Genomic DNA, 12,869 nt, shown 5'->3' with positions numbered 1-12,869 from the left:
CTGCTTCAAAATTGTTCTTTATCACAACTGAGCCAACTCTGCTCATCTGCCAAAGGGAAACATATAGAGGAATACAGAGGGTCAGCACTGATATATGGGTTGGGTCTGAATCAAGGAATTCTCTAAGTCGGTACTGAATTGATGACAAAGGAGTCATAGAACCGCTGGTTTCTTAGGGAATCAACAGTCTACAGGTCAATAAACCAGTTTATTGCAGAAACTCCCTGCCACATAAACAGGTATTTTGTCTGAAAATAACTTCCTATTAAAAACCCATGTGTTTTGACCTCAAGTATTTCTTCCTCTGGGACACAGTAGCTCAGTGGCTAAGACACTGAACTTGTTGATCAGAAAGGTTGGCAGTTCAGTGGTTCCAATCCCTAGCACCAACTTCTGCCAACCTATCAGTTCAAAAGCAAGTAAAAATGCAAGTAGAAAAATAGGGACCACTTCTGTGCACCTTTGGCATTTAGTCATGCCGGCCATATGACCACGGAGACATCTTCGGACAGCGCTGGCTCTTTGGCTTTGAAACAGAGATGAGCACTGCCCCCTAGAGTCAGGAATGACTAGCACATATGTGCGAGGGGAACATTTACCTTTATTTCATCCTCCAAATAAACCTGTTTTAAGATAGAAGCACCCAGTGTTTGTTTCCAAATCAGGAATCTCTCCACTTGGAAACCAGTGTTTGCTACAATAAAAAATGCAAGTTGTGATCAAGAAATAAGAACAATACTGTACCTACAGAAAAGCCAATTTGATCTATTGACTAAGACATTAGCTTGAAACCAGGAGTTTTAGCGTGCTTTAGGCATGAAGCCAATTGGATGATTTTGGATTAATCACTCTCTAAAGCCTTAGATTTATTTAATACAGTTATATAGCTGCCCATCTCACTGAACGTGACTCTGGCTGGCATACAACCATTAGTCAAAAAAATATCACAACTATTAAAACACAAATATAAATGCAAGAATTATTTATTTAATTACATCATTTTGTAATGTATGTAATATACATATGCATGTCTGTTGCATGTGTGGTAATAAAAAAGAAAAGATCAGCGGCTAATTCATCAACTGTCCTAGGAAATCAAAGGTCTCCCCGTAAGACTTAGTTCTCCCCGCCCCCCCAAAGTTGGCGGGGGGGGGATAAAAAAGTCGCGCGCGCCTGCGCTTGAGCAAAGCTATCAGCTAGCCTCACTGGCGCTCTCGGCCCACTTGCGCCCGCCTTCCCCCTAACCAATCAGGAGGCGGCAGACGGCCTTTGCCAGAGCCTGCCACGGGAAGGGCTGCGCAGCTCCTGCCCGCTGGCCCCGCCGCGCGCGCTTCTCGATGACGCCGACGCTGCTTCTCCAATCCCGGACATTCGGGTGACCGAGCTCGTGCGAGCGTGGGTCTCGGGGAAATCCGGACGCTTCCCCTCGTGGATGCATTTATGGGTGCATCGGGCGCAGGAGTAGCAAGCGTGCTTATGGCTAGAGTGAGGAGGTGAGGGGGGGGGGATGGTAGGTGGTGCGGCGCAAGCGGGTCCAGGGCCTAGAGCGTGAAGGAGCCCGTCACCGGGCCTTAAGCGGAGATCGTCCGAGGCAGGACAGGAATGCAAAAATTGGACGGAGCGGGACGGCCGGCCACTGTGTGCATTTTATTGGGGTACAATACTTGCCTTGCTCCTGTCCTGGGGACCGAGGGAGAGCCCGATTGGATTACACCACAGTTTTCTTAATCCAGTTTTCTAGAGTGATAGATAAAATGCCTTCGGGAAGTCTGCAGGTGAGGCATAAAAGTCAACAACCTACCTTCAGTGTCCCATCTCCAGCACCTGGTATTTAGGACATGCTGTTACTAATTCGAAGTAATTAATTGAACCGTTAACAATATATGTATGTATGTATGTATGTATGTATGTATGTATGTATGTATGTATGTATATATATATGCCCTTTTAAGTCTTGTATCTTCTAAAATTATATCCTATCTTTTAAAGCAATTTCTCCCAGTTGAATGCCCCCTCCAGGTGTTCTCAGCATTTTGTCTGGAATTATGAGAATTATTGGGAATTTTTATAGTAGATGCCAGGTTATGAAAAGTGGTTAAGGACATTGCTTTTTTATTAGTCTCCTTGGCAGTTTTGGATCCCTGCCTCCTGAAAGAATAAGAAGGGTTGAAGGAATTTTTTCCACCTTTGAAAAAGTAGCTGCTGAACAAGGTCCAGGAAACAGCAGAATAACAGTTGGAAGGCACCTTGGAGGTATGCTACTCCAACCCCCTGTTCAAGCAGGTGACCCTATACCATTTGTGATTGTCCTGTCTCTTCTTAAAAACCTTCAGTGATGGAGCACCCACAACTTATGAAAGGAATTGTGAATTCAACTGATCAAATTTCTCCTTATTTCTAGATTGGTTGGCTCTCCCTGCAAAGCGGTTAATATATTTCTGTGATACTTTGTTGATGGAGAGGATAGAGCATTGCATTGGCTTTCTATGTAATGCAGGCTTTTAAACATCGTTTTGATATTTTATTTTGTCTGATATGGAATAGAGTTTCCTGCTTGAGCAGGAGGTTGGACCAGAAGACTTCCAAGGACCCAACTCTGGTATTGTGTTATTCTTGCTTAAAAATAGTCAGTATCCTTTGCATGAAGGCCAAACGCTAATGAGCATGAAGTGGTCATAATTAAACTCACCCTCCCAAACCAATACCCTCCACATGAAGTGGACTCATTAATTAAGTGTAGGTTAACCACTCTGGAGGATACCAGCTAGCAAATGATTATTTACAATATATTTGCCACATCTATTCTGATGCAAAGGAAAAGAGAAGTATATCATCTAAAAAATGTATATATGTGAGGCACAAAGTAAATATTAAGATATAAGTGCCTAGAATTGGGAAGAACGTATTAATAGATTCCTCCTCTGTGATTTGAATTGGTTTATGCTTCATAGCCAGGAATGAAATGTATGACCTTAAAGCTGACAACTGATATATATCTGATGATATCACGAGATATTTGGAGGTCAAGACCACAGAAAAATGCTTTGATTGGAATGGAACCCAGGATGCCAGTAAGAGAAAAGGAGGGAGAGATCAGTCTGTGCACAATTAGACATTCAACCATAACCATACTGTAAATTGTTTTGAATATATTCATATCCTTTTATTACACATGATTTTCAAAGTTTTTCTTCCTACATGCAATTATTAAGGATTGTAGAGTTGACACTAAAGTAGTACAAAAACGTTTCCTGGAGAAACTTGCATGAAAAAGTATATTTGCAGATTGGAAGGGATTGGAGTGAGAGAATTTGGAAATCTATATGAAAAGCAAACTCAGGTTGCATTTTTAAATAACTTTGTTGATATGTGTTTGCAAATTTCCAAGCCTAACTATTTATTCTTTAGGATAAGTCCATGAAACTCTTATTGCTGACCCAGTCTCGAGGAATCTGACTGAAATTTGGAATATTGTGATATAGAGAGGCCTTATTTTAAGTAAAGCAAATATGAACTATTACCTTTCCCCCTTTCTCTACTTGTTTATGCAATCTGGAATTCCAGATGAAAATAAGTTTAGCTATTAAAGCACTAGGTCATGCCAAATTAGTTTTTGAGTGGTTTTAATTATAGTTTTTTCTAGAAAAGCTAGAGAAGTGGACTTTGATCAGCATATTGAGGATTTTGATCAGGTCTATCAGTTCCTTCATACCTTCTCTTTCAGGTTTTTCTGGGAGGAGGGGATAATTGGAGCACAGGTAATGTAGAATATAATTATTGTCTTTGACATAGTTGATCAACGTTGGATTCAAATATTTTTTACCAACTGAATTGGAGCTTTTATCCAAAAATATAAATTTACCTTACTATGCAGAAAAGGAAAATAATATATTAGGGGTGTAGTTGCAAGTAGCTTCTATAGGGAACATGTTTTATACAGCCTGCTAAGCCATAATTTGTGATTTTATCACATTGAGTAAATCCAGTCATTATGGCTATAAACCATGGTGTGTGACTTCGCATATTATATGAATCCAATCAGTGGTAGTTTATTCAATTATGATTGAACAATCCATAATTTAGTGTAGTTTGTGACAGCCACACCAGGGTGGATTGCTGCTGGTTCGGCCCAGTTTGGCCGAACCGGTAGTGGCAGTGGCTCCGCCCACTCACCCGGATGCTTTTTCACATGCACAGAAGCATTGCACGAGCGAGCACACATGTAAGCACGAGCGAATCAGTAATAAACCGGTTAGCAACCCACCACTGAGCCACACCCATTCAATGATAGTTATCCATGAGCCCCCCCTTTATGTGTGTGTGTGTGTATGTATGTATGTGTATGTATGTATGTGTGTGTGTGTATATATATATATACACACACACACACACATACATATACATACACACACACACGTACACACACACCTTTTTTTGCCTGATTTCAAGTGTTTTATGCAAGCTGTCATTCCTATGCTGAAAACCAATTTTCCTCGGTAGTTAATAAAAAACAAGAATTTTGGTGGGTTTTTTTGCTAGCAGATTGTAGCAGAAGGAGCTTTACATATGAAAAGAGATTGAATGATGAAAGTTAAAGCTATCTGTCAGTTATATGACAGTCAGTCCAACCTGTACCTCTCAATGAATCTATTTCTATTTGCCGAAACATGATTTATGTTAAATTATGTTTGTTTGTCATAGCTATGGGTTTTGGGTTCTATAGTATGCTAAACTAAGAAACATCATGAAAGCTTTGTCTACTGAAACATCAGCAATTAGTATATTACACTTCAAAATCCGAAGTTGAATATCCAAGAATTGAAAGAAGCTGTGTTTGAGAATGTAACATGGAGAGCATTTGCTTATAAAATCATCAAAATTCAAACACGACTAAATGGTTAAAATAATACTTGAAAATCTGTATTGTAGATCAGGGTTGTCAAATTGGCAGCCCACAGGGCGGATGTCACATGCGGGCTACATCCACCCCAGTTCCGCAAATGGGGAAAACGTCACGTGATGACAATGTGATGCAGTGAGTTTGACACCTGTATAGAGCAAGCATGCACAACTTAAAAGAGGTGGGGAAAGTCCATTGATACCTTAAAAATAATCACAGGCCACAGAGGAGTAGCTGGTGTGCTGATCAGCTGTTTGGTAGCTACCGGTAGTGCCTTGGTGCAGCTGCAGCAATGGAATTTGGAGGCTCATAGCAGCGTGTCCTTCAGAGCAGAGAAGGCTGCGAATAATTAGGCAGCAGCAAATCCTTTCCAAAGACAATGGTTTGGTGGCAGTGGATTTGTTAGTAGATTCAAAACAGCTGACAGGACACACAAGTCTGTTTTGTGGGCCGCTGTTGTGAAGGCCTTTTATAGATTATAAATAAACTTTATAACTTCACATAGGTTTAACATGGACTGAGTTTTGACATGATTTTGTTGATAGATTTCACTGGAAACATCTCAAAGCCATGTGCCCCTTCCTAGATGTGGGGAATAGAAATGGGTGGCAAGCAATGTTGGGATTGTGCCACTTGATGCCACTTTAATATCTATGGGATTCTGTTAAAGGTTCGGTGCAAACATACAGCTAACTGAAAGTGATAGGGACTAATGAGTCTTGACATCTGAGGAGAGTCAAGATGGAAGCTGGGTTACCAAGCTCTTGAAATGTGATCACTTGATGACCAGTCATAAGTTTGAGGACTGGTTATAAGTAACTTTTTTTTGAGTCCCTCATATATTTGAATGGCCATTAAGCAAACAGTCATAAATTGAGGACTATTTGCACTGAACATAGAATTGCTGCCTTTTTATGGAAGGAGACCTGGTTTAATGGTGTGTTGTTGATGGTTCTTTTGCATAACAGTACATAAATACAGTAAGTGTGCACCATGCAGGATGAGGGTGGGGGAAGGATTCATGCCAAGGCAGTAAGTTATCTCACACGCTGCATTAGCATGGATGAATATGGCGGTAAAGTTCAAGTTACAGTAGCAGTAATGCTTGCAAAAAGAGAGAAAAACAAGTATGTAAGAGAGTCAAATTATTCACACTGTTGCAAAATCTGTTTTAAAGAGTCATTATGTGAATAGCAAAAAGGACATGGTGGCTCAGTGGCTAAGATGCTAAGATTGTCGATCAGAAAGGTCGGCAGTTCGGGGGTTCAAATCCCTAGTGCCGTCTAGTGGAATGAGATCCCATTACTTGTCCCAGCTTCTGCCAACCCAGCAGTTTGAAAGCATGTAAAAATGCAGGCAGAAAAATAGGAACCACCTTTGGTGGGAAGGTAACAGTGTTCCTTGCTCCTTTGGTGTTTTAGTCATGCCAGCCATATGACCATGGAGACGTCTTCAGACAGCGCTTTGTCTTCAGCTTTGAAACAGAGATGAGCATCGCCCACTAGAGTCGGAACGGCTAGCACATATGTGTGAGGGGAACCCTTACCTTTATGTGAATAGCAGTAGATAAGGATTATAATACCTTGTAAAGTCATACAAATGATCTAGCAGTGGAGGAAAACAAAGCAAAGGTTGGATGACCTTGCCACTATCAGAAATAAACACAAGAACCAAGTGTAAATGCAGTCTTGTAATTACCGATGGGAATTAGTGACTGGATCTCTTTCTTTTCAAAATTCGGTGTTCTGCCCCATGCTGACTTGCTTCTCAGCTTTAATGGCTTTAAAGATGGAAGAGCCTTATTATCTTAAGGACCTCAGGCTGTGTTAGTGAAATGGCTTTCATGCTTATTATATGGAATTACTGTTAAGCATGTCTGTCTCTCCTACTTACATTTTTAGCCATAGACACCTGATGCATACTTCTGATATTTAATGGCTTATTCTGTGATCCAGCTATTTTTTTTATTCAAAATAAAAAGACCAGATGTTCCAAATAACCTAACGGTATTATTTTTGGAAGCTAGGCAAACTCAGCAGTTCTGTTTAAAACAAAGTGAGGTGACGTATTACACTTTTATCCTGTGCTTTCTGCAAGTTGCTTAGACGCTGCTGCTTATCGTTGTTAAGCTGGCATCATTATGCCATCTTCTGAGAGCCTAAATGTCTCAGAAGGGAGGCCTCTCCCATTTCTGTAGCTGTGCAGATAATAGTCATGTCAACTGGGAATGAATGCGAAAGAATACCTCCTGGGCAGGATTGCTGCAAGTCTGCACTGAAATCTGTTGTGCACCAGTATTTTCTGAGCTCATTTATATTCTTGCACAAAGAAAATAACTTTGAATAAAGGAGAATATTTATAGCTAAGGGTTGAAATGAGGGGTCCTTGGTGCTCTCTGAGCTTGATTGTTTTCTTACAGATCCAGACTAGTCTGACTGATGATGTTACCTAGTTTGGGTAATGAAACATCTGCTGGAAAACAACCAAGCTCAGAGGTCACCAAGGACCCCTCATTTCAACCCTGAGCTATAAATATTCTCCTTTATTCAAAGTTATTTTCAGTAAATACGGTACCTTCATTGTAATACAAATGTTCATAACATGGTAAAACAACATATATTTTTATATATGTTTATAATAAGACCCACATTCATTGCATGCCCTGGTTTTCCTTTTGATGGTAAAATCTTCTTTCAGAATGATTTTAACTTTTTCACAGGTTGTAGAAGATCTTTAATAAATCATTTTCCTGCTTTTGCTTCTTTGTTCTCTTATAAATTATTGTGATTATCCATCACAAGTGGGAATCTTACAAACTCCACATGTCCGTGGACCTTGATATTGCATTTCTATATTGTGACAGCAAAAGAATTAAATTTCAGCTCCATGATTTCAGCTTTGCTTTTCAGAATTTCAATAGGCATCCACTAAAAAGAGCCAAAAAAGTTTAGCTATACCTTTTCAAATGATACTGCAAAATTGCTAGATAGTTTCCTATGGCCGGTCAGAAGATGGAATGGCAATCTTGAATCCTCAAACATTGATCATATCTGTTTGATGTGGTAATGTAAGAATTTTCTGAATCTCAGGGGCTTAAATACCTGCATTCCAAGGCTTGGATACTTGTATCTCCAAATATCAGGTCAAGCCCAAGAACAGTATACCATGTTTTTCTGAAAATACAACCTATCCTGAAAACAAGTCCTAGCCCGATTTTCACACCTGTGATAAGCTAAGGCCCACCCACCATCTGGTTATATGAGGTGGGGCAAGACACAGCCGGGGATGGGGGGGAGGATGAAACAAGGCAGTGGTGGTGGTTGTGGACGAAACAAGGCAGGGTGCGGAGTTGGCCCACACTCCCCACTCTGGCTTACCTGAGGGCCCTGCAGCCAGGCCATCAACTTCATGACAACTGCCTTGTCTTACAGCGGCAGCTCCAGAAATCCAGTCTAGGATCCCACTTGGTCATCGGCCTGCTTCTCCTTGCCACCAGAATGGAGCAGGATGCTGAGTGACGCACGTGAGGTCCTGGGCGGGGCTTCTGGAGTCGCTACAAAGTGAGGCAGTTATCGAGATGTTGATGGCCTGGCTGTGGGGTGCTCAAGTAAGCCGGTGTGGAACAGGGGGGCAGCTCTGCATCCCCTGCCTTACTTCATCCCCCAACCCCAACTACCTCGCTTTGTAGCTGCAGTACTGGTGCATCACTCAGCCTCCTGCTCCATTACGGCAGCGAGGAAGGAGAAGAAGGGGCAAAGAACAAAGAACCAAGTGAGGTGATGGTGGAGGACAGATCAAGGCAGTGGGTTCAGAGCTGCCCCACACGCCCAGCACCAGCTTACCTAAGGGCCCTTTAGCTAGGCCACCCATGCCAAATTCTCACCACCCCACCCCACCCCAGGGCAGCCACATCCCTTCACTAACTTGCTTTCCAGCTCCAGTACCACATGCAGGGCAACAAAAGTAGTCTGTGGGAATATGATAAAAAAATAGTTCAGCTCTCGCAACTTCTCACAAAATGAGAGGTTTCGCAAAGTTGGAAGGTCTGAACTATTTCAAGTCCTTCAACTGCTTTTGGCACTACTTGTTTTCCCATCCCGGTCTGGTCTGGTGGGGGGGTTGCTTTCTCTGCCACACCACTAATGTGGACTGACCATTCCCCAAGTGCTGCCGCTGCCAAAATAAATCCCGGGCACTGTGCTGCAATGGACAGATGAAAAGCACAGCTTTTGTCTGGAGGAGGAGGCAGAGTGGGAAGAAGAAAGAGGGAAAGTGGTTGAGTCAAAAGTACACTGCTGGCAAGGCACTGCTACCACTGCCGCTACAGCGACATTGAGCGAGAGCAAGAGAGCGATCCGATTCAACCTCTCTGTGTGTGTTTGAGTATGTGAGGGAGGGGGTGGGAGAGAGAGAGAGAGATCTGATCCAACCTCAGAAAGTTATACCAGGACTGATGGTAGTCCCCCCCCTCTCACAAACACAGACAAAGGTTTGATGAGATCATTCTCTCACTCTCACCACACCTCATGGCGGCACCAACCATGCTCTGTGATGGCCTGCAGCTGATCTGAAGTGCACAGGCCGATGCCCTTTCAGTGCCTCTTTTTCCTGTTGTAGTAGACCTCAGTACTGTTGCCGCCTCCTGTGTGCCAATGGGGGGAGGGGGCAGGGCACCTGGCCGGTCCTTGTGATGAAACAAAATAAGACCTCCCCAAAAATAAGCCCAAATGCTTACTTTGCGGCTCAAATGAAAATAAGACTGGGTCTGGAAAGGTTCTGTCTATTGGATATAAGCAAATAAAGAACACTTTGGCTGACATGTTCTACCATGTGTCCCTGAAAATAAGACCTGGTCTTATTTTCGAGGAAACATGGTAGAACATGTCAGCCAAAATGTTCTTTCTTTGCTTATATCCAATAGACAGAATCTTGCCAGACTATGCTGTTCTTTCCTTGAGAGATTTCTAGGGAATGGGTATCCTAATGCGCTGTCTACAATTTAGTTCTGGGTTGTGTTCCCTCTTTTCTCCCCCCGCCTCCCCTGCCATCTGTCCTGGAAACTCACTTCACAGTAGTCCATCAGACAACCTCCCCTTCTGTAGGGTGCAATATGATGTTGTATTTTCTATAGGTGAGCAGCACAATGTCTGAAAATTCGTCTGTGAAGCTGGTGGGCATCACTCCTCTGCAGCAGATGTTGGCATCTGGGACTGGAGCTCTTTTCACCTCCCTTTTTGGTAGGTACATTGTTAACAGCTGTGTCTTTTGAAGCTAATTTAAAATGTGTGCATGCATGTAAAATGGTGGTAGTCCTCAGATTAGAATATCCCTTGGGACTGGGAACTCTGTTGCTAAACAACACAGTGGTAAAGCGTGATGTCATATGACTTGCTTTGCAATGGCAATTTCAACAGTGCTGGTTGCTATTGTTAAGTGAGAACCCTGCAGCTGGTTAAGTGAGGACCTCATGTGATTGCAACTTCCTACTGTCTTTTCTATTGAGTTCACTTGTGGGAAGTAAAGCAGGAAACATTGCAAATTGTGATCATGTAGCTGTAGCTCACTGAAACATCATACTTGTGAGCCAGGCACTGACTATAACTCTGAGGACACACACACACACACACACACACACACACACACACACACACACACACCTTAAGTTCAGCATAGTCATAACTACGATTGGTTGTTGGAACAAATGGATATAACCTAAGGATTATTTATAGTGATAAAATATGCAGGGTGAATTTCTGTATGAGAATCAAATTATTCTGATAGTGCTCATGATATTTGCCCACATTTCTGTATCTCAGCCCTGCTGTTCACCAAACCCTAAATTATCAGTGTTGTGACATAATTTGGACTTTAGTATTGATTAATACAGTTGACTATTGCTTAGGGACTGCTTTTTCAATTAAAATATTTTATATAGGTAATAGGAAGCTTGTTGGATTTCAGTTCCCATCTTTCTTAACCAATGTGGCTAATGTGCAGTATATTGGAAGTAGCGACTGAGCAATAGAAAGGCTATTGATTCCTTGCCTCTATTTTAGACTGAACAATATAGACTATTTCCATGTGATGTTTGGGAAATTGATTACTGTATCATCTACTAAAGGTTAGGATTGTGTGGAAAGTTTTTGTGGCATGCGTGAAAAATCTGTCTGGATGAGAGTGGTACCTTTTCTACAATTGGGAAAGTGTAAATGCAGGCACATTCCTATTTCTTATTTGAGATTTATACTTGAATCCAAGGAAGAATTATCTAATTTCAGAATTCTGAAATTATTCATATTTTCTATCCAGAAGATCTCCCTTCTTTTATTCTCCACTGTGAATGAATTTCATTAATGTAAACATTTATTTTCTCATTTAATTTTTTAATTTCAAAAACTTTACAGTCAGTATTATTTTAAAGATGTCTTAGTACTTTGTGATATCAAACTAAATGTCTATGTAACAATAAAGTGTGTAGTTAATTTCATACGCACATGCATATACACAGAGATAGTTATGTATATGTAACACTATTTACATAACTCTTTTCAATATTATAATTCAAATTTTAAATAGTGAATTAAATGTAGACAGAATTTAATCATATTGCCTTTAACAATCATTGAACAGGGCACATGATTGTATGTCGAGTGCTTGGAAATGAACTTGGCCAGTTGTAGCCTCCTGTGGTCCTATGGTCATGATTACTTGTTCTTCTACCTTCATATTTTTGTCAGTATCTTTGTTTCTTCCTTGTTTTAAAATCCAGTCACTGCAACCAAATTCTTTTAGTTTTTCCATTGAGACATCTATTTCTCCTAGAAGGTTCTCCAAAATTAGAATCAAATGATTGATTAGTGCTCTTAGTTTAGAAACTGCAAGAGCCAGAAAGAATAACAATGGTATCCTTGTCTTGTTTTCGTTGCATTGCTCCAACTATTCTTTTAATTGTCACGTAAGCACATCGGCCCCCAAACTTTTCAACATGAGTGGCAGGCGTGCACAAGCGCTCACAGCTCTATTTGTGTGTGCGGCCCGTGTGCACACTTTCCACTCATGCAAATGGAGCTTGTAAGTGGAGGGTGCTTGCACTCAGGCATGAAGTTCCACACACGTCTGTGGCTGGCACTTGTGCCCATGCATGAAGCTCCACTCATGTGAGCAGAGGAGGCTGGAGCAGAGGGCACTTGTGCTTACACATGAAGCTACACTTGCACAAAGAGAGGACTCTCATGCATAAGATCCATTTGTAGCAATGGAGCTACGAGCGCAAGCATCGCACTTTCCCATTTCTCCCATGGCCTGGTTTCAAAAAGGCCGCGGCCCGCAAATGGTCTGGGGGTTGGGGATCCCTGCCTTAGAAGGCCCAGATATATCTAATCACTTCTAGCATGGGAAAAATAATCAAATACCTACTACAATTAGTACTACTGTAGGAATTTGCTAGATGGCAAGGATAATAGATAATAACTCTCATGCTGTGTCCTGAGGATTACCCCGTTTCTCCAAAAATAAGACCTCCCCGGATAATAAGCTCAATCAGGCTTTTGGGCACATGCGCTAAATAAGCACTCCCTGAAAATATTGTGACATAGAAGCAGCCATGAGGTGACTATGCTTGCCACTTCCTGCACATCAAAAATAATAAGACCTCCCCAAAAATAAGGCCAAGTGTTTATTTCAGGGGTCAAAAAAAAAACAAAGCCCTATCTTATTTTCGAGGAAACACGGTACATATTCAGTATTTTTTCTATTTAAAACTACCATAGTCATAAGAAAAGTATAGGGAGATCTTGGATATGTGTTTGCTCCATAAAAATTTAACAATTATAGCTATTTATCACTTAACTACCATTTTTATTCTGGAATTTTGATCATAGGTGATTACAGTTATTAGGTCACCATGTGAGCTGACTCAATTTTACAACTGATTTTATGACAGTTGTAAAGTGAGTCACTCTGTTAAGTG

General features: G+C 41.4%; 1 protein-coding gene across 4 annotated transcripts in view; it reads left to right on the top strand.

Moving 5' to 3' along the window:
- The first annotated feature begins 1,357 nt into the window (after positions 1 to 1,357).
- SLC25A39 (solute carrier family 25 member 39) overlaps positions 1,358 to 12,869 on the top strand; it is a 30,490-nt gene continuing 18,978 nt past the window's right edge. For 2 of the 4 annotated variants that reach the window (XM_014062748.2, XM_014062743.2), the window contains exons 1-2: positions 1,513 to 1,775; positions 10,032 to 10,137. In XM_014062748.2, coding sequence (XP_013918223.2) covers positions 1,755 to 1,775; positions 10,032 to 10,137 — 127 coding nt within the window. In that variant the 5' untranslated portion in view covers positions 1,513 to 1,754. The other 2 variants (XM_087713425.1, XM_014062744.2) reach the window with 2 other exon arrangements.

Source organism: Thamnophis sirtalis, unplaced genomic scaffold (assembly GCF_051295495.1).
Source record: "Thamnophis sirtalis isolate CommonGarterSnake01/CBP01778 unplaced genomic scaffold, rThaSir2_p1.2 scaffold_4, whole genome shotgun sequence".
Classification (NCBI taxonomy): Eukaryota; Metazoa; Chordata; class Lepidosauria; order Squamata; family Natricidae; genus Thamnophis; species Thamnophis sirtalis.
The sequence above is the reverse complement of the archived record's forward strand: the minus strand, read 5'-3'. Positions and strand labels throughout refer to the sequence as shown.